The sequence below is a fragment of the Candoia aspera genome, chromosome 4 (genome assembly GCF_035149785.1).
Source record: "Candoia aspera isolate rCanAsp1 chromosome 4, rCanAsp1.hap2, whole genome shotgun sequence".
Classification (NCBI taxonomy): Eukaryota; Metazoa; Chordata; class Lepidosauria; order Squamata; family Boidae; genus Candoia; species Candoia aspera.
Window position 1 is genome coordinate 18,946,299 of NC_086156.1, and position 21,398 is coordinate 18,967,696.

At 41.6% G+C, this 21,398-nt stretch overlaps 1 protein-coding gene across 10 annotated transcripts in view; it reads right to left on the reverse strand.

Moving 5' to 3' along the window:
* The window catches only part of KIAA1217 (KIAA1217 ortholog), a 219,748-nt gene extending 199,165 nt beyond the window's left edge, over positions 1 to 20,583 (reverse strand). For 3 of the 10 annotated variants that reach the window (XM_063303516.1, XM_063303515.1, XM_063303517.1), the window contains exons 1-2: positions 20,419 to 20,571; positions 12,865 to 13,148 (exon numbers count right to left, since the gene is read on the reverse strand). In XM_063303516.1, the coding sequence (XP_063159586.1) occupies positions 12,865 to 13,148; positions 20,419 to 20,488 (354 nt within the window). In that variant the 5' untranslated portion in view covers positions 20,489 to 20,571. Of the gene's footprint in view, positions 1 to 3,184; positions 3,426 to 12,864; positions 13,149 to 20,418 lie in introns of those variants that run through there. The other 7 variants (XM_063303524.1, XM_063303523.1, XM_063303514.1 and 4 more) reach the window with 5 other exon arrangements.
* Positions 20,584 to 21,398: the final 815 nt, after the last annotated feature.

Consider the following 21,398-nt stretch of genomic DNA (forward strand, 5'->3'; position numbering starts at 1 on the left):
GGGTTTGCATCCTTCATCCCAAAAGACTGCATGGGCCACAATGGTGACACTGTGATATCACCAGAAATTTGTTTAAGTAATCAGGGAGCCTCTTTACTTTCTAGTGGTTTTGTCATATAGGTGAATTTTGTTGCCTGTATTTTTGAAATGTTAGTTTCCTATTAAAAAAACCATGAGGAAATTGCCTTATAGTAGAAAAACAATTATCGCTCCATGCCATTTGTTTTCGACAATACCCTCTTATGACTCTCTTACACATTAGGTACAGTTGAATCGATCCGCTGAATTAAAGGTAGGACTTTCTTCATGCAGTATATAAAATACATATTCCGATTCCTCCCAGAATCAGAACTGAATTTTGGACTTTCCACATGCAAACATGAACTCAATTCCTGTGCTATGTCCCTGTCTCAAAACTCTACTTAAGCTTTCAAGAGTAAGAGCTACAGGGACAGCCATATCAATAATTCACAAGAATCATCCTCTGAAAAAACTCCAGAATTTGCCATACATGGAAAAACATCAGCTTTGTCTTTGCTCTGAAAATCTCACAAAGCTGAACACCAAGAGTAGTGGGTTTTTTTAAGTCTTGTTTTAGGCATATTTGGCATACCTACCAAACAAATTAGCACCAGATCCAATGGGATGAGCAAGTGGATTAGAACAGTGTTTCTCAACCTCAGCAACTTTAAGATGTGTGGACTTCAACTGCCAGAATTCCCCAGCCAAAAATCAGCCAGCATCCCCTCACAGAATTCTGGGAGTTGGAGTCCACACATCTCAAAAGTTGCTGAGATTGAGAAACACTGGATGGGCAATATTCCTTGATCATGATCTCTGATAAACACTTGATTGATCCACTGAAGATTGGCCAGCTGGCATGCAGGTAAACCAAATAAATTACATCCGCTGTCCTTCTCCTGCACCTGAAACCATTCCCTGCCCTCCAATACCCAATTAACTGCTGCAGTGACTTCGTATTTTCTCTGAAAAAAGCTGCAAAGGACTAGTCTTCAGAAAATCAATATGACAGAGTAGCTGCTGGTATGGAAACCAGATGAATAAAGCCAGTTAGAAAGCAAAGAATGAAAACCTGATCGTGTTACATCCTCTATAGATACACAAAAATGCTAGGGGGTGATTCAAAATAATTTGATGCCTTTGGAGAGTAGCCCCACATCAAAGCAACCACTGAACTATTCTCTGGGTAAGGAGAACGTTGGAAATAGATTCTGATGCAGGGCAAGGCTCTGCGAGCTGGAGAAACATGCCCTCATTTGGAATGCCTACAAATTTCATAGACACAACCCCAAAACAACTACAGAAAAAGAAGGAAAACTCACAGCATTGCATTATATTTTTCAAAACAGTGATAGACAAACTAGGCTCAGTTTAAAATATTAATTCAAACCTACTCCAACCTAGCCCCATCCAGATGTGCTGGGCTTCAACTTCCAGTACCAGGTTGGGCAAAGCTGAATAAGAAAAAAAGGTGTTTTTCCCCAAGCCTATTTTTGAGACACCTTCATTCTCTTTTTAGCATCATGAAAGTGAATAAGACTCCAAATCTTATCTCTGGACTAGGATCCAAATACCACTGTATTCTGCTATGCAGCTGGGCAATTTTCTATTCTAAATGCAGTAACTGCAAAGGAAATTATTTAAATCTATATATTTTAAAAAATTAAAACTAGTTCCAGGGTTCCATCTCTTCGGTACCATCATCATAAATAGGGCAACGTTCCCAACTCAACGTTCCCATCCCACTGAGTTTGAGAGGTAATACAAACATTACTTCTGTTTCAAAGGTTGTCCCCACCCCATGAATATCTGGTTTTCTTATCTCACATAAATCAGTGTTTACTATTTTCTCTCCAGTGAGAAAGCTAAAATGCTGCATTAGCAATACCTCTGATCTAGGGCCAAAAATTGCCACTGTTTAGTGATCCTGCTCTAACATGCAACATGTCTCTGTTGCAGAAGTACAATATAATATACTGTCCTTTCCACCATATCTCAGTCATCATGATGGACATTTAAGAGTTAAATAATTATTGATTTAGTATAATGTTCTTGTTGAAATCAAGTGACATTTTTCTACATATGGTTCCCAACCATAAATTTATTCACAGAATATTAACACTGACTCATGTTGCTCCATATCTCCTTCTGCTCTTTCACTTCATCAACCACAATCAGCATAATTAATGCAAATCGGCCAGTTTATTTGACACATTGTTCACTATGGCGTATTTGAATATTAAAGACATAAAACATCAGTCCTTTCTTAAACCAACAACAAAAAATCAGGCTTGGAATTAATTCTATAAATTTCCATTAGTAAACTAATACTAGCAATTCATCCGCAAGTGCCATGTAAAATAGATTTGCAATGCTCTGGACAAAATATAGTTTCATTTGTTTCTACTTATTTTATAAGCATTTTGCGCCACCAAATTCACTTCTGCTTGTATTATTAAGGAAAGGAAAGTAATGAGGTTTTTTTAATACCTCTCCATTTTCACCCGATTGCTAAGAGAATAAAAGGTGTTTCAAACAATCCTGTCCTGTGTTCTTCTTACACAGGTACCTCTAAATTGGCTTGGTGACCTTTCCTGCTTCAAATGCATATGCCAAGACACCAATTATTCATCTCAAGCAAACTAAACCACTTCTTTTGATGATCAGTTTGTAACAGCAACAACAGACCCCAATGACTATATTCCAGCAATCGAAAACAAGGAAACGACTTCTAGCTATAAAAGTAACTTTTCGCCAGACAAAAGAGAATGAATCATATTCCCCCTCCACTGCAAAACTTTCAGGCTTCTGTTAAGAACGTATTGCCAGAAGAGGATAGATGTTTTAAAGCTGTTCTTCAGAAAACTTTTCCATAAATGAACATTTCTAAAGTTTGCGCCGCAAACTGGGACCTTATGAAGGCACCTACAACATCGAGTCTAACAATGAAAGCCGAAGCGCCTAATCGGAACGGTTCCAGTAATAAAAGTAATGTCACTCCTATTTCTATAGTTCCTCCCCAACAGCATCCAAGTAGAAAGCAAGCTAATACTTCCTCATCGCCCACCCCAGGAAAATTGGCCGATCATTCAGATCAAAAGTTGGGGTGGGGCAGGCGAAGGAGGGGAAGAGAGCAAGAGGAGGGGGGGTGGAAAATACATACTGTACAGGAGATTGATTCAGGTCTTGTCTCCAGAAGACAATGCAACAATGTAAACTTCAACCCCACATCATAGCTTCGGTGACGTGAAAAGGAAACGTCTGTTTACCTAGTTAGAGGATTCCAAAGGCAGCCCCAGAACATTTCCTGTAGCCACCAAAATCTTTAATTCACAACAAGCTCTCTTTGCAACCCAGGCAGGTGAAACATCTTCCATGTCTCCACTGCAGCTCCTTTAACCCCTTTCGTGAGTCAAACTTTCTCATTTGCATAAAAGCCTCCTCCAGCCTATGGGACTTCGAAGGGCTACAAGTCACACTCGCTGTCTTAACATGCTTTCCGAGTATGATATCACCCATCTCCATGGTTACTTTAACCCCACCTGCCCATACAGCAAAGTAACCTGTCAGATTCAGACCACAGGATACAATTTAGTTGTTTGTCTTGAGTCAATGTTTAACCATCTGCTCCTTGGCACACAATCCCCCAGAAGTTAATTCACAATTTAAAACAGAAGAGACATTTATTAAAGGCAAACTAAGTTACTGCAGGAGTTTAGTATTTTTTTTAATGAAACAACGACTGTAGCAATATATCTGCCTTTCCTGTCCAACAATGCAGAATAAATATCCTAGAGGGGTATCTACACCCCTATAATTGTTATGCTGATGAGCTTGATTTCACTGAGTTTTAATATTATGGTTTCAGCAGGTTCATTGTTTCCTTTTGCAATCACTGTTCTCTTTTTTAAAAGGAACCAATAATCCCCTCTGAGTAGTACAACCTGTCAAACTGGTTTCTCTTGGAAGCTCTCTCTCTCTCTCTCTCCATTTTATTTAGAAAGCCTTCCGTTCTTGCTATCAGCTCTTCATGGCAAGCCTTGTTTCAGTCTCACAGACTTCCTCCTTGTTTCAGCAATGACTTTTTGGGTGGTGGTGTGCCCACCTGTTAAAGGCCCCGCTCCTATGGACTGCAGCGATGCAGAGAGATGTACCTGCATGGAGGAAAATTTACCACCACCCTCAGGAGCTGCCCTTCCAAATCTTCCAGAACTTTTTGGTAGAATTCCACTTTTTTCTTTCTCTCTCCCTTCTCTCGGGGTACACATACGGCTGGTGTTATTATATGGACTTCTCTGATCAAGTCAGACATACCTCCTTTTAGGGCTGGATGGGCAAAATGTCTTCTTCCCCTCTAGTGACACAGCAGCACCCTCTGGAGTCATGGCACTTTCTACTGTCCTATTTAGAAATATCTGCCAAAGTGTGTAGGGGACAGTTTTGAAATAAGAGCCACACCTGTTAGGAGTATATTGCTTGGCTCATAATAGTGTGTGGAAGTCAGTGTTTAGATAACAATTCTTTCAATAGATACTCCCTCTAAAATGCCTACTAGAAACTTTCAAACCAGGGCAAAGAATGGGAAATAAATTGCCATCAAAGGGGATTTATGCATGAAGTATTTTCCAAGCCCTGCCCCCCTTCCCAAAAGCAGCTGTCCCACCACCCTCAATACATGTACAAAGTTGGAGGAACTTTAAAAACAACTTTGAAACTTTGAAGCCACTTAGGCGTCAGCTTTCTCTGGAGAAGCTCATATGCAGGCTTCCATTTTCTTTGAATCCAGTTAGGAGGAGGAGGAGGAGGAGGAGGAGACTTTATAATGGTGAAAGGGGAACTTACAAACATAAGTCCTTACTGTCATTCTACCTGACTGCTTCCCAGAAGAATCACAATGGATGTGATTGTGTCCCTATAGATTATTCAGAGGAAAAAAGGTGGTTTCCTGGATCAGCTCCTTGATGATTGAACCCCGTAAAAGGCACAAACACAGGATGGGTAAAGCATCAAAATGAGTCACCAGGAACAGCATGTTACAAAAAATCCAACACAAAACAACAGCTGGCAGTCAGTACTGATTATCAACTAGAGATCTGACTTTTTGCAGAGTTGGTTTACACAACTTCCATCTCATTTGCTACATCTTTAATTACTGGACAAATTCTCAATCTGAGCAGCTGTTTCTAGAGCAGAGAACACAGACTGGACTTTTCTGCTGATACACATTCATGCGTGTGTGTGCGCGTGCAACTCACATAACTGTATGTTACTGAGTATGTTTTTATTCATATTGTATTTGTAGTGTGTTTTATTTTAAACTACTCAGAGAGCTTTGGCTACTGCACAGTTTTAAAATAAATAAATATCTATTTATATCTATATCTATATTTATATTTATATTGTAATAGAATGTGAGAATGACCTTGGAAGACAGAGGGTAGGGGGAACAGATACTGCCTAGGGAATGATCAGATAAAAGGGGGAGGAACCCACAACTGAGGGACCGCCTCATCCCCCTAACATCGACCCGCCCCACCCGGTCATGCAGAGAGGGCATGCTACGAACCTCACCGGTAAGGGAATTCCACCTGGCAGGGTCCAGCAGGCAGGCCTTCTCTGCAGTGGCACCCGCCCTCTGGAACATTCTGCCCCCACAGGTGAGACAGGCCCATTCGCTCCTGGACTTTCAGAAGAACCTAAAAACCTGGTTCTGCTGCCTTGCTTGGGGTGGGAGGGGCACCAGTTCATCTTGGGGGTGGCTAGTATCACAGATCTCTCCCCAACAAACAAGTTCTGCGCTGCTTGGATTTTATATTTTATATCTATTTATTTTTTACTGATCTATTTATATTGTAATTTATGTCTTAATTGTGATTTTATTGTAAACCGCCCAGAGTCCCCTTTTAGGGAGAAATGGGCAGTGATAGAAATTTGAAAAATAAATTAATAAAAATAAAAACTGAGTAACAGCCAGAGAAAGAAACATAGAAAGGACCTGTCCTAACTGGTTAGGTGGTAAATAGGGAGGGCGGGAGATTTGTACTTTCAGACTTGCAAGATTCTGTTAGTGTAGCCTAACGATAAAGTAGAAGTAGCTCATCTGGTTGTGTTTCCTGTCTGGTTTACCTGGGAAGGCTGACAATATCTTTCTATAGATATAAACACACGAACACTAGACACCCGAACACCTTTTTTAACTTTACCTTTTGCTTGTCAGCCTGACTTAGTTGCTCAAGACCAACTAATCTAGCTGTGTATCCTCTGGCTCTAACACTCTAGCACATCTCACAACTTAAGCTTTTCTGCCCATCCACTTTAACCCACCCAGAAAATATTCAGAACACCGCCAGGCAGGTGATTCTACCTGACACTTTGTTTCCCACAATGCCCTTCACAACACATCTCCCCAAGCAATGGTGTAAAGTCAGATGGTGGCTTTTAGCCCCCTGACAACACTCGGAGTACTATTTGTAGTTCCCAAATTACACGGTAAAACATCCGGGAGCCAACAACAGAAAAGGGGTTCACTGGAATTCTCTTTGCTGAGTGCTTCAAATCTAGAAGCAGCCCTGTCATTAGGTCCTAGATCAGTGTTTCTCAACCTAAGCAATCTTGAGACGTATGGACTTCAACTCCCAGAATTCCCCAGCATCCTCAGGAAGCCATTGCTAGACCCAACCATACCAGACAATTTTTGTCCAGTATCCAGCCTTCTCTTTTTAGGGAAGGTTGTTGAGAAGGTGGTCGCGCAGCAGCTTCAAATGAATGAAATGGATTATCTGGACCCCTTTCAGTCGGGTTTCAGGCCTGGGTGTGGGACTGAACAGCACTGGTTTCTCTTTTAGGTGACCTCTGGTAGGAGCAGGATGGGGGTAGTGCATACATCCTTGCTCTACTTGCCTTCAATACCATCGACCATGGTATCCTTCTGGACTGGCTATGAGGGTTGCAGGGGGTGGCACTGTGTTGTGCTGGTTCTCTTCCTTCATTTGCGGCTGGTTCCAGTTGGTGTTGATCAGGATGAGAGGCCCTGCCCTCAGCCCCCACATTGTGGGGCACCACAGGGTTTGATACTTTCTCTGCTCCTGATTAACACCTACATAAAACTACTGGGTGAGGTCATCTGTATCCATAGGGTGAGGTATTATCAGTATGCTGATGATACCCAGCTCTATATTTCCACCCCTCGTGAAGCAAGCAGTGCTGTTGATGTCCTGTCTCAATGCCTGGAGACAGGTATTTGGATGCCATGGTTTGGATGGGGAACAACAGGCTTCAGCTCAACCCTGGCAAGACTGAGTGGCTTTGGGTCTTGGGACCACCTGGATCTGGGAATTTACTATCTTTAGTTCTATATGGGTTGGCCCTGCCCAGACAGATCCAGTGCACAATCTGGGAGTCCTTCTGGACTCACGACTCCTGCTTGATGACCAGGTGAGAGCTGTGGCTGGGCGACCTTTGAGTAACTTCGGGTTGTGTGCCTATTGTGCCCATTCCTGGACCAGGAGGCCCTATGCTCAGTCACTCACACCCTGTTCATTTCCTGCATGGATTACTGTAACACACTCTACATGGGGCTGCCCTTGAAGAGCATCCAGAAGCTTCAGCTGGTGCAAAATGTGGTGGTGCAGGCAGTTATGTGAGCACTTAGATCAGCAGATGTTATGCCTCTGCTCCACAAGCTACGTTGGTTACCAGTTTGCTTCCAGGTTTAATTCAAGGTGCTGGTAATGCCCTATAAAACCCTACATGGAATGGGACCAGGTTACTTGAGGGATCACTTCTCCCCAGTTACATTTATCCATCCTGTCAGGTCCAGCAGGAAGGGCATGTTGAGGGTCCCGACCACAAAGGAATGTGTAATGGAATGTGAGAATGACCTTGGAAGCGGGGGCGGGGAGAAATGCTGCCTAGGGAATGATTTGATAAAAGAGGGAGGAACCTGCAACTGAGTTACGGGCAGAGAAAGGAACTTAGAAAGGATCTGCCCTAACTGATCAAGAGGTAAAAAGGGATGGCGGGAGATCTGTACTTTCACACTTGCAAGATTCTGCTAATGTAGCTAACAATAAAGCAGAAGTAGCTCATTTGGTCGTGTTTCCTGTCTGGTTTACCTGGGAGAGCTGATAGAATGTCATCTGATGGGACCCAGGAGGAGAGTCTTTTCTGCCGGGGCACCCGCCGTTTGGACCATCCTTCCCCCCAGAGGCCAGATTGGCCCCAACCTTGCTGGTCTTCCAGAACAGCCTGAACACATGGCTTTGTCATCTGGCCTGGGGATCTGGTAACATGGGCATGGAGCCTGCAACGTGGCTGGTTTGCTAGGAAAATTGAGTGCGCTCTCCCGCAGATTTTTTTTTAATGCTTTTAATTGTTTTTAGTATTTTTAAATTTATTTTTGTTGTTAATTTTGGGGGGGTATTTTGTTGTTTTGTGTTTTTTAACTTCGTAAGCTGTTCAGAGTCACGTATGTAAGATTGGTGGCTATATAAATTTACCAAATAAATAAATTAATGTTGCTAAGGTTGAGAAACATTGCCTAGATAATTCTGTCTCTCCATCAAGGCAGAAGCCCATGGACAGCCTTTTCCCTACAGCCCTTTGGACACATTAATCATTGAGGAAGGGTAGCCTGCACACACACTGCGAATTAATTTAAGAAATATCTGTTACCGATTGTAATAATGTACACACATAATCAAAGGGCACTAATGTTAAGATTGTTTTCCTTGTCCTCTGAGGAACTACACTGCTCTAAAGTTTACAAATTCATTAGGTATACAACTCCAGCCTAATTATGAGTACAAGATACAAACAGGATATATTATTTCAAATTAATAATACAGATTTATTCAGAGGTGAGCCCCACAGCAATGACAGAACTCAGCTCCTGAAAATCTCTGCGGTTTTAATAAATTAGCAAATATGGCCAATCTAATAAATAAATAAACAAAGAGACAAACAGCAAATACAATTTACTGCATTCCTCCTGTAATTTACTGGCTTTGGAGAAAGATCAAGTTAAAGAATTCATGGAGTGTCCCTACAGAAGTCTGTTCGAAACTTAGCCTGCAAATATCTTCAGTGCTGAAGCTAAATATTTACATGACTCAGGAAAGACCTAATCAATCTAAAAAAAAACACCCCAATTTCTGTATTATCTTTATTTACCACCCTGCAGTATCTCTGAAGATACTGTAGTTCATTACACAAATAGCAAGCACAATCAATAAAGTAGCAGTGGAAAAATCTGAAGCTTGGAAACTCTTACGAAGAAAAGAAGGGAAAAAGCAGCAGAAAGTGTTTTCCGCAGTTACAAAGAAACTAGAAGTCTTGAGAGCCATTTTACATGCTAAATGATAACTATGGGAAACACCATTGTTTCCTGCATAATATGCAAAGATTCAGCTATGTGTAGCCACCAACACACACACACAAACGCAAGCTATGGTTCACTCACTTCTCACAAAGATGGGTACATGGCTGTTTCCTTCCATCCTTTGCAGTACAATTCAGACAGGACCCTAAACCATACTGTGCTTTTTGGCTTTGGCTTAGCATATTGTACAAATCTCACCATATGAGTTTTTATGCTACAGTTTAAGGCTTAATACCCGAATCCCCAACCTAACACTTCTAGACACCAATACACCTACATATACAGGTAGTCCTTGTTTAATGTCCATTCATTCAGCGACCAAAGTTTTGACAGCACTGAACGAAGGGTACTTATAACAGGTCCTCATAGTTGTGGCCATCGCAGCGTCCCCACAATCATAGTGCTGGCTTGCTTTAGCTGGGCAGCTGGGATAACCTTCATGCCTTGAGTGACCCTGCTGGGAATATATACTCTTGTCATACACTGTCAGCCCTTCAGAATAGTCCAGACAGGAAACCAAAACTGTGAGAACACTACCTTTATTGTAAGGTTACAGTAACAGAATCTTGCAAGTCTGAAAGCACTTCCCCCCTCCCCTGCCTTTACTTTCCAGAGAACTAGGGAGGGTCCCTTCTGAGCATTGGTTTCCAGTCTGATCCTTATTTCAAAGAATGCTTCTGCACCTTCCACATGCCCTTGAAGCATTATTGGGATTAGACCTAAAAACAAGCACCAAAATAGGATGAGGCAGAAGAAAGGGAAAAAAAGTGACAGTAACTACTGTATGTCTGGAACGCTGTCATCGTTTCCCCAATCTGTTTTTATTCCCCCAAAAGGGAACTTCTGTTTTTCTTAAACAAGAAGTTGGCTCTGCCTCTGTTGGCTTTGCCTTGAAGAAAGAAAGAAAGCAGCAGCAGCAGCAGCAGCAGCAGCAACAGGGTAGTCAAATATTCTAACCTCCCCACCCAAAAGAACTCCTACCACAGTTTCAGATACCACCCTGCCCCCAGACCAATCTCCCATTTTGTTTCATGTTTAGACCAAACATTTGTTAAGAGCCAGTTTGGTCTAGTGGTTAAGCCTCCGGCCTAGAAACCAGGAGACGGTGAGTTCTAGTCCCGCCTCAGGCATGAAAGCCGGCTGGGTGACCTTGGGCCAGTCACTCTCTGTCAGCCCAACTCACCTCACAGGGTTGTTGTTGTGGGAAAATAGGAGGAGGAAGGAGTATTAGGTATGTTCGCCCTCTTGAGTTATTTGTAAAAATAATAAAGGCAGGATAAAAAATAAAATAAAAATAAATGTTGAGTTGTTACTCAATTTCACTCTCAAATCCAGAAAATTCACAAAGATCCTAGCTGTACAATTTCTTTAGAGACTAAGGACCAAATCACTGGCCCACTGAGTTGACCATAGATAAGCTAAGTTGACCATAGAAAACCTAAGCATACCTGCCGACTCACCCAATTCATGTCCTATCCCTCTGACCTTCCAAAACATTCAAGCTGATACGGCATATTTAAAAGTAAGTGAAATAAACATGAACCATCCAACATATATATGCCAGGACCAGATGATCACTTCCTGGATTTTATTTGTGAAATCAACCACATCAGCTGTGTCAACCCCTATTGACTTTAATATGTTCATCTTGTGGAGGTATGTCAAGTGGCCTGTTCTGGTCCCCACCAGAGGTGGCAGGAATGGGCAGGCTAGCCAATTGTCCAGAGCCTTGCACTTGGGGCCCTCTCCCCCAGCTATGGCATTATTTCAGCAAACAACTTGGGAGGAACATATTGCAGGCCTCCTCCCCTTAGCCAGACAGCCAGCTGTACCAATCTATTGGTATACATTTGAGGTAGCCTATTTTTAGTTTGTAAACTCTTAATCATTTTTTCCAGAATACCCAGATGGCATCCTGTCATTATCCATCTTGGGCAACAAAGAGGAAAGTATGGGGAACAAGGGAATCAGAGGACAATCAAGCAGCAAACTGCTTTAGATAAATTTATTAATATTACAGACACTCAAAAGTTGCTAATAGATTATAAAAATCCATTTTCTGTGAAGCCCCTCATGATATTCTTGCTGAATGTCCCGTCCCAAAACTCCAAGGCTACCCGTTTTCCCATCATCACAAGACCTACAGCAATATCAAAAATTTGAGTAAACCAGACCCTAAAACTTAAAATTTCTCAATATACCCTGCATTTCGTTTCTTCTAATCTGCTCCAAGCTTTATTTTAGCTGGTTTAAACATCTTTGTTTTGTTCTCTTCACACATTAAACCACTTTGGTCATATTCAACTGAAAATTAGGATAAGGAATTTTTAAATTGAAATTTAAGGACAAAACCAACTTCACCATGATTTTTTTTTTCAAAATGAATGATGCATATATTTCTGCATTTCTATCCAATATAGTTTAAATTGCATTCATTAGAAGATGAGTCTTTGATTCAGTAAGAATGCTTTTCTATGTTGCTATTCCGCTATTTATTTTTAGTAACTTAGTTCATAAGTGACACATTCTGGATGCCAAAGCATCTGTAGGATCAACTGTGGAAATTTCTCTTAGCTTTGCATTCTTCTGAAAGGGTGAACAGCACAAAGAGCAGAAACTAATAACAGTCCTCAATTTAGCAATCCTTTTCATGACTGAAACTATCACATTTTTGAATTTGAGCTGCTTAAGAACCTTGGGTCCAAATCCAAATATAATCACGCTTTCAAATTCCAACCATCACAAATAACTGCTGAGCCTCAACAGATAAAAGCCAGCTCATATCAAAACAGGACAACAAATGATAATTGATTGATCAGTTAACTATTAACAATTCTGCTGGACCCTGCTCTAAGACTATGCCTTTTTTACATGCATGCGCGCTTCTTAGCAAGTTCTTGCAAGCACAAGATTGGCATCAGTTCATTGAATGCATCCTCATCAAAGCAGACAGAAAATGCCCTCAACAATAGCAAAATATCTATTTTTTTAAACAGATGTTACATGATAGCATATATTGTACAGTCACTAGGTGGCACCAGGCTTAATAATAAACAGGTGGAATCTAGCTTCCTGATAGGTTATCTTCTAAGGCAGTATTTCTCAACCTTATCAACCTTAAGATGTGTGGACTTCAACTCCTAGAATTCCCCAGCCAGCCATGTCCACACATCTAAAGTTGCTAAGGTTGAGAAACACTGCTCTAAGTGCCCACCAGATCTGTTGGGAGTACAATTCCCAGAATCCTCAGAAAGAATTTTTTTATTTTATTTTTTTATTATTAGATCTATATCCCACCTTTATTTTGTACAACTCAAGGCCGTGTACATACATACTCCCAAAATGTCTAAATGGCACTAGAGTGAGTATAATCCTTGAGGTAAAGATGCACATGGTTTTAGATCCACATAGAGTTTTAAAATCTAACACGCACACACACACACAGTTACATGTTTCTTCCATACCTGGTCTCTCAATCTTTCCTGGTGGCCCATGATTGCAGATGCATGGTGGGGATATTTCTGCTTCAGATGCTCCAGAAATGCTTCTCTTTTTTTGTCCATATCAGAAGGCTGCATTCCCAAAATTTCTTGGGAACTCCGAGGGCCACCTACAGTATGTCTTCGAGGAATATGGCGGCCCACCTTGGAATGGGTAGTCTGCCTACTTCCAGAAGTAATGAATTCTTTAGGCCATAGACAGTCTGCATCATCTAATGAAGCTCCATGCAAATTTCTTTTTCCCAGGTCTGCAAATTAAAAAACAACAACAAGACAGTGTTAATGCAAAATCTGAAACACTATGTCGATGAATGGAATTATACTATTCAGTTTTTCAAAACATTTCAGACAATGGTGCTTCAATTAAAGAAATAAAGTGTATACTTTTGACTTGAAAAAAACACTAAACAGGTAGCTCCCATAAGTGATATAAAATAATACATAATGCCACATGGAATATGGTTCATTAGGGAAACGCTACCCTCTAAAGTAAGATGGTGGATGAATAATAACTCCCCTTCTTCTTTAAGCTTTAAAATCTACAGATACTTTTTTTTTAAAAGGATTTTCCCCATCACAACACTGCAGTATTTTTTAATAATGGGGTTGTTCCTAGTTTTCCTTGTGATCTTGACTGATAAAATTCTTTTCCAAAAGTGGAATTGAAATCCTTAATCTTTCTTCGGTGTGTTTTCAACATGTTCTGAAACTTCTGTGAAATAATGAGAAAAGCACTTCTCTTTTTCTGAGCACTCAGTTCTCCCCCTACCAATTTTCAGACTACAGCCTTGGTTTTAAATTTCATGGATCTTGCTTGGATGTTATGCCTCTCCGAGACAGCAGACTGGAAAATATAGTGTCACTTTTTCAATAAACCATTATTTTGAGAAATGAAATAAACGCAGGTCTATGTGATAGGAAAAGAAATAAGTGGGGGATGGAGGAAAGTGAGAAAATTCTCATAAATTTAAAATCAACTTTGAGGCTTGTGTATCATGGACAACTGTGGAATGAGCACTGCAGTAGCATGGACATTAGAGCTAAAGGCCCATAAAAAAAATGCAGGTTGAAGACATGGATAGTGGAGAGTAAACCAAAGAACATAATCCTTAAAAAATCTTCCCAGTTCTGTTTATAACTTCATCTGCTATTAATTTTCCTCTTTAAATTAACATTTTGGGCAGCATTTCAACTTTTATATTTACTTGAAAGTAAACCTCCTGCCCCAAGTCAAATGTTTTACTCAAGAGCAAAGATACGTAGAATTAGAGACATCAGTTGTTCAATGCTTAAATCTTTTTGAGTTCAATGATCTTTAAGCAGACTACCAGACCTTCAACTCCAAGAACAGTATGCAGAGCCCATTTGTTTTGTTTGTTCAGAAGATATCTTACTTATTTCAGTGGGATTTACCTCCATGTAAGTGTTAGGGCTGTGCAAAGCTTCAAACAGATTCTTTGCTCTGATGAAGCCACACTGCACCATTTCAAGGCCTCCTCTGACAGTCCCAATAACTGGAAGAGGTTTTGTGCGTACTTCCAGCCCACTACTGGAAATATGCACTGCTCGTGTTCAGAAGGCTCTTCTACTCCTAAAGGACTGCTAGAGATGGAAACTGATCATATGCAGATTCATTTGGAAGTATCACTTTTATGTGCATCAGACTGCTATCTTCATGTTTGCAACTTAGCAACAGTCTAAGTTCAAAATGGGCCCATGTAGCGAAATGGTAACGTGGTTGATCTAGGACTAGGGAGACCCAAGTTCACCCTTAGCCTTTAAAACTCCGTATAGGTAGTCCTCACTTAACAACCATACATCTAGTGACAATTCAAACTTAAAACGTTGTTGAAAAAAATGACTTACAACCAGTTCTCACACTTATGACCATTGCAGCGTCCCCCCGGTCACATGATCACAATTTGGGCACTTGGCAACCAGTTTGCATTTATGACCATCGCAGCATCCCATGGTCACATGGTTGCCATTTTTGACCTTCCCACCTGGCTTCTGGCAAACAAAACTAATGGGAACCACATGATTTGCTTAATGACCACAAGGTCCGCTTAACACCCATGATGATTATTTGCTCAATGACTGCCACAAAGAAGGTTGTAAAATCAGGTCAGATTCACTTAATGACTGCTTCATTTAGCAGAAGTTCCGGTCCCAATTGTGGTAATTAAGCGACGACTACCTATAGGTGACTTAAAGCCAGTTAATTCTCTCGCAGCCCCACCTATCTCACATGTTTGCCATTGTGGGGATTAAAGCAAGGGGAATCCTTATGTAAATTGCCTTGGGCTCCTGAGAAAGGTGGCACATAATTCATAATCACTATGTGTTCCCAGCCTATTCCTTCCAGCAACTCTCTAAAATGCTAAGTATCAAATCACTGTCAAACCAAGTCAGAATTCTGCCTGATGCATTCCTTTAGTTCCTTTTTCCAAGGGAAAGGTTAAGCTCCTTTTGTGCTGTGCTTAGCGTAACTTCTAATCCCATACGTCTAGTTTAGGAACAAACCAATTCTAATCCTACAGCTGTAAACCATGGATTGTTCTTGTATTCTGATCCCTGTGTTGTCTGAGGACAGATCTGCTGCTAAATAAACCCCAGAAAGAGCAAGAAGAGACAACCAGGACAATGACAAAGTTTTCCATCAGCCTCCCACTTATTTATGCTAAGCCAAATTGCCTTACAACAGCCTTTCCCAACCTGGCACATTCCTTTATTTTTTTTTTAAATCTTTGTTTAATTAAATGGAACAGAAAAAGAAAAAAATACATCAGAGGAAAGAAAAAAAAAGGGGGGGGGAGAGAAAGCAAAAGACCAATAAATAATACACATGCATACATATGTGGGTTTCTCCTACATGTATGTATATAGACAATAGTTTCAGTGGAGGATGACAATATTTCATTAATAATCATCCGCATATATTCTGCATCTGTAAGCCATTTGTTCATCAGTTGTGAGTAACATCAGGTCTTCAATTCACTGTATTGGGACCATAAATTTGATACCTTCCTAATGTGTGGAATTCAACTCCCAGAGTGCTCACCAATGGCCATGCTGAGCTTGGGGAACTCAGAGTTGAATCCGTTCTTCTGGGGCAGGGTTTCTCAACCAGGGTTCCGTGCAGCCCTGGGGTTCCACAAGAGGTCACTAGGGGTTATCATGAATTATTTTAAAAATTATTTCAACTTCAGGCAACCTTACATGAAAGGGGTAAGTTTCATTCTTTCTTTTCAGTTTAAGAACACTGTCAATGCATATATACAGGCCTACCCATGAAACAAATATAATAATTTTGTAACCTCTGGCCTATATTTGAGCCTGAATGTGCAGGGGTTCCCCGAGGCCTGAAAAATATTTTGCGGGTTCCTCCAGGGTCAAAAAAGTTGAGAAAGGCTGATCTGGAGAATGAACTGGCTGGGGAAAACTGCCTTAAAGTAAGGTTTGAGTTCAGGTGTAGTTTAGGTTTAAGTTTAGCCTTACTTTAGCTCAGTTTCTCAGCTTCTTTACCCCAGCAATTCTTTTATGAAACTTTTCTCCACAATCTGCTGCCATAGAAATCATTAGCACCACTGCCAGCAGCCCCTGGAAAATGCTAATCTTCATGCTCTCTATATATGGTAATTTGCACACACTCTAGATTTTTCTATTTTAATATTAAATATTTACATCAATGGACAGTTTTCTGCACTGACAACCTGCATCTTTGTGGCATAAGCCTGGGAACGTTTTTGTTTACAATCCAGGAACTTCCTGCACAGAGAACTAGAGGGATGCTGCTGGGATTACCCACTTACTGATTTACTGTTACCCAGCTACACAGCTCCCACAGGTTTGTCTATCAGCTGTGCTTGCATAGGTGTGCTCCGCAATATGTAGAGTGTATTCACCTTCCAGAATGACTACAACATGTCTTATCTCTTCAGATGTCAAGACATCTTATGGAAAACAGTGCTACAGTGCTGGTCTCAAGAAAACCCATGGGGATTAGTACTTGAAAGTTGATTTGGGATGGAGGAAACCCAGGTTCTTCCCCACTGGATAGATTGGAACAGCTGCCCAACTTGTTACCTTCCCAATGATCATATGTCAATTCATTTTTCTTTTCCCTGGACTTGTCTCACTACTCAGTGTTAGGTTCAGATACATATATACCAATAAAGGGGAAGCTAGAAGCTGGTGCTTTGCTGTGTGTGTGTGTGTACAGAGATATACACATATATACATACATAGATAAAAAATCCCCTCTCCCCCCTATAGGTGGTATGTGTTTCCTCAGTCTCGGGTCCCCTACCAGATGCCTGGGAGTTTGAGGGTCTGCGCAGTATTTTAGCTGTTCCTAACGCTGCACTCTTCTGGACAGAAAGCTCTGACATTGTTCCTGGGATCTGTTGGAGCCACTCTCCCAGCTTGGGGTCACAGCCCCAAGTGCTCTTACCACCACTAGGACCACTTTGGCCTTCACTTTCCACATCCTCCCTAGTTCCTCCTTCAGGCCCTGGTACATCTCCAGCTTCTTGTACTCCTTTCTGATGTTGCTGTCGCTTGGCACCACTACATCTATCACCACTGCTGTCTTCTGGTCCTTGTCTACTACTATCATGTCTGGTTGATTGGCCAGTACCACCTGTCTGTCCATCCCTCCATTCCCTTTAGATATATAGATAAAATCAGGATATACAAGGAGCCTAGCGGGTACCAACTGCAACTACACTGAATAGCCTGACTTAAGTGTACTTATATAAGAAGCTGCTTTTTTTCCCATCTTGGTATTTCAGGGCACTAGTGGATGACAAAGACGCCCACATTGCAATGTATAGTACGATAAAGGAGATTAGATTTGTACTGCAGACAATGCAGTTGGGGTACATTATGCATGTTGTGCATTATGCAGCTGTGGTAGAGGGAGCAGGTGGGCACAGCTGATTAATCCCCTTGGTTCTGGGTAATGCTGTTTGAAGAGAGGACAGCTGAGCTCCTAAGCAGTTCCCTACCATGGCTGGTAGAGTACATACAAGGCAGATATAGTCACACTATAACTCCCAGGGGACAATGCAACAATGTGCTTAGACATAGCTTCTTCCAGCTTCTATCTGCTGTTTTATGACCTAGAAGAAAATGCTTGGGAAAACAGACATGCTTTTTTTCTGAATGTGAATAATGAAAAACTCTGAGTCAACTCCTAATTCCGCTGGAGTCACTTTGTCTGCCACTATCAATGACCTGCACAAATACAGGAAGTGTCATTCATTTTCAGTTTCTGCACATGCATGCATCTATTAGATCAAATACTTCCCCAAATAATTCAGCCTTGCAACTTTACAAAGCACTAGACCACCGATAATATGACAGTCATACGACTATGCAAATGTATAGACATCATTTATGCTGCTATGATGGTCTGGAAGATTCAATTCTCTTCTATTTCAGGAATAAAAAAAAGTCTGCCTGATTGTTTTGAGATTATTTTTCAACCCAGTTATATTCAAAGCTATTTACAAACTGCACATACCAGTAGTTTTATAGCTAGAAAGGCTATCTGTCATTACCTTGGGGATTCTTGGAGTTATATCTGGAGGGTAGCAGGTTAGGGAAGATAATGTATGGTTCCTTCCACATTCTAAGGTATCAAATTTAGCTCTTTCCCAAGCTTAACATGCTTAGATTTAAGCAGAAGTTTGTTTACTACACATCCATGAAAGTAAGTAAATGAGAAATGAGTATGCAGCTTACAGTATGACATCTTTATTTATACTGAAGGTTGATAGACCTTTTTCCATAAAACTAGTTGTTCTTTCAGTTCTTTTTTAATCAAGCTGAAACTCTTGCGCCTAAGAACGGCAGCAAAATGGCAGTAAGTTCCCACCCAGTGCTCCTAAATCATCCAGCACTGAGTTTTGGAAACATTTATTCATAGTTTTGCATACAGCAAGGGTGGGTTCACTGTGGTCTCTGGACTTTCATGCAGCCTTCAGGCTAATTTCCAAAAAGCCCTGGAAGTGATAGCTCAAACTGCTGGTGATCTGTCCTCTCATTGGCTGCCCATTGGATGGGGAGGAAAAAAAAGGTGGGGGGGAGGGAAGGAAGGAAAGAAGGGGCAAAAAGAAAGAAAGAGGGCAGCAGTAAGATGGAGAAGAAAGGGTTACTCTACCCATTTCTGCCTCTGGCCCCTCCCACCACTGCCCTGTGACCTCTGGCTGGATTTCCTGAGAAAATCGAAATCTTAGTTGAAAAAAGGCTCCCCACCAGCACAGAGCATTGAGTTGCATTGATCTGATGCATCAAAATGATGAATATATGTGTATCATGTAACTTATTCCTATTATGAAACTTGAATGGCCAGGCTGAAGATTTGAATAAATTCTTGTACATCCGGAGGCACAATAGGCCTTCCAAGATATGTACCAGCGACTGTATTCAAGGGTTAACAAACCTACCTGTATGAGCCTATTCAGATGTGTTTGCAAGTGCCATCTGTGTACCAACTCAAAATTGGCAAAAAAAAATAATAACTTTATTAAAACATTTTAAGCCACCTTCCATCCCTGAGAATATCAAGGCAATTCACAAATACAGTATAATTAAAGTAAAACAGTAAAATAAAAGAATACTGACTGTATATAAACATGATGAAGCAGAGAGGTCAGCAAAAGGAAAACAGAGAAAATTAACTTGGGCAAGAGAACAGAGTGAAGTTGGAGTAAATAAAAAATAACCCAATACACTGGGAATCATTCCTAATATATATATGTACACACACACACACATATATATACACACTTTAAAAGGTGCTTAAATGTATCAAAATATTTATTCAGTCAAGACAAAAAAGCTTTTAAGCTTCAGTGAAATCTCCCTAAGGGGAGATAATAAAATCTGCAAGGGACCTGGAAAATCTCAAATACAGTAACTGAACCTGTATTCTAGTCTCCCAAAATAAGCTATATATTTAAAAAAAAACATACCTTAGAAACTCCCATACAGTCATGCATTTAGATGAGGCACGTGTTCTGCTATGGAAACATTTGCTGTTAAAACGCAAAGCTTACACCACATTTCAGACCAAGCGAACGCACTAGATCTGACCTCCCTTGCTGCGTTCATAACGTCTGGCTACAGTCCAAGTCAAACACGCGCGTTTCACGTGGAGTAAGCTAAATTTTGAGCGATTTCACTGGACCTGAAAACATGAACGCCAAACGGCCACCTCCCCGGGCAGGAAAGGACAGGGCGTCGATTTCCAATTAAAAATTAATAGAAACCTCTCATGGGAGGATGACACCCCCTCCTCGCTTCAGATTACTCTGGGATTCCCAAACAGGGTATTCTTTTGCCTTTTCCAGGAAGGCGGTTTCTTCCCCAGGACAAAAGCCGACGGCAAGCGGCAGAGACAGCCGCAGATAAATTAAGCCTCTGCTCCGGATACTCTGACGGAGATATAAAAAGCAGCCACCGAGGGACAAGCGGAGCGGAACTCCATCTCCGCGTGCTTTTGTTACTTACCCTTGCTCGGGTTGCTGCTTCTCGGACAGACCGAGAGCGGCTCCGATTTCGGGTTCTCCGCTCCCTCCATGGCCCCTGCCTACTCTCTAGCTGCTGCCACAGGCTTTCGATTCGGAAAGCTGAAAACTTTCGGCTCAGAAAACTACCCAACGGCCCCCTGAAGCAAAGGGAACGTCTCTCCTCCCCCTGGACGGCAGAAAGTTCTTTTCGAAAGTCAATTGCATTCCAATAAGCCCCCCGCCCAGATGGCTAGGCAAGGTTCTCCCCAGCAAGCCAATGGGCAGCGGCGCTTTCAGAGGCGGCTGTTGGCTCCCGCCGCTGGGGCTGAAATGGCCCCCCGAGTCGCTCTCTCTCTCTCGGAGGCCCCCAACAGGTGGTGGCTTTGCCCTCGCACACGAGAGCCCGCTCTCTTGCTCGTCCTCCCTCTTGCTCGCGGCGGCGCTGGGCCATCGGCGCTGGTCCTCAACGAGGCAGCGTCCCCGAGGCGACTTTATGGCCTAAAGTGCGGGATTCCGGGGGGTGGGGCAGTCGGGGGAGAGCTTAACCTTAAAACACAGTCGTGCTAATCATAATAAGCTAATAAGGGAATTCAGGTTCCATATATAGCATGAGTCCGGAAAGGACGTGGCCCAAAAACCTGAATTCCCTTATCAGTGTACAGCCCTAGCTAATTTTTATTAAGGTGCGTGTATGTGTGTATAAAAAATAAAATGAAATACCTGGCCAGTTAAGTGGGGGAGAGAGAGATGATACCCTCTTACATTTTTAGGTATAGCTTCTTCTGGAGAACAACAAAAGACTACAATAAAAGTATCTGCCACATGAAGATAACAAAGCGTTGCCAGCAGTTAATGAAGCTGCAATGAAGGACACGGGAACAGAGACAGGTTAAAAATATTTGCACGATCACTTCAGATGCATACAGTAGTAGAGTCATATATCAAATTACAACGTGAAGCATGACTGTTGATTGGAAAATG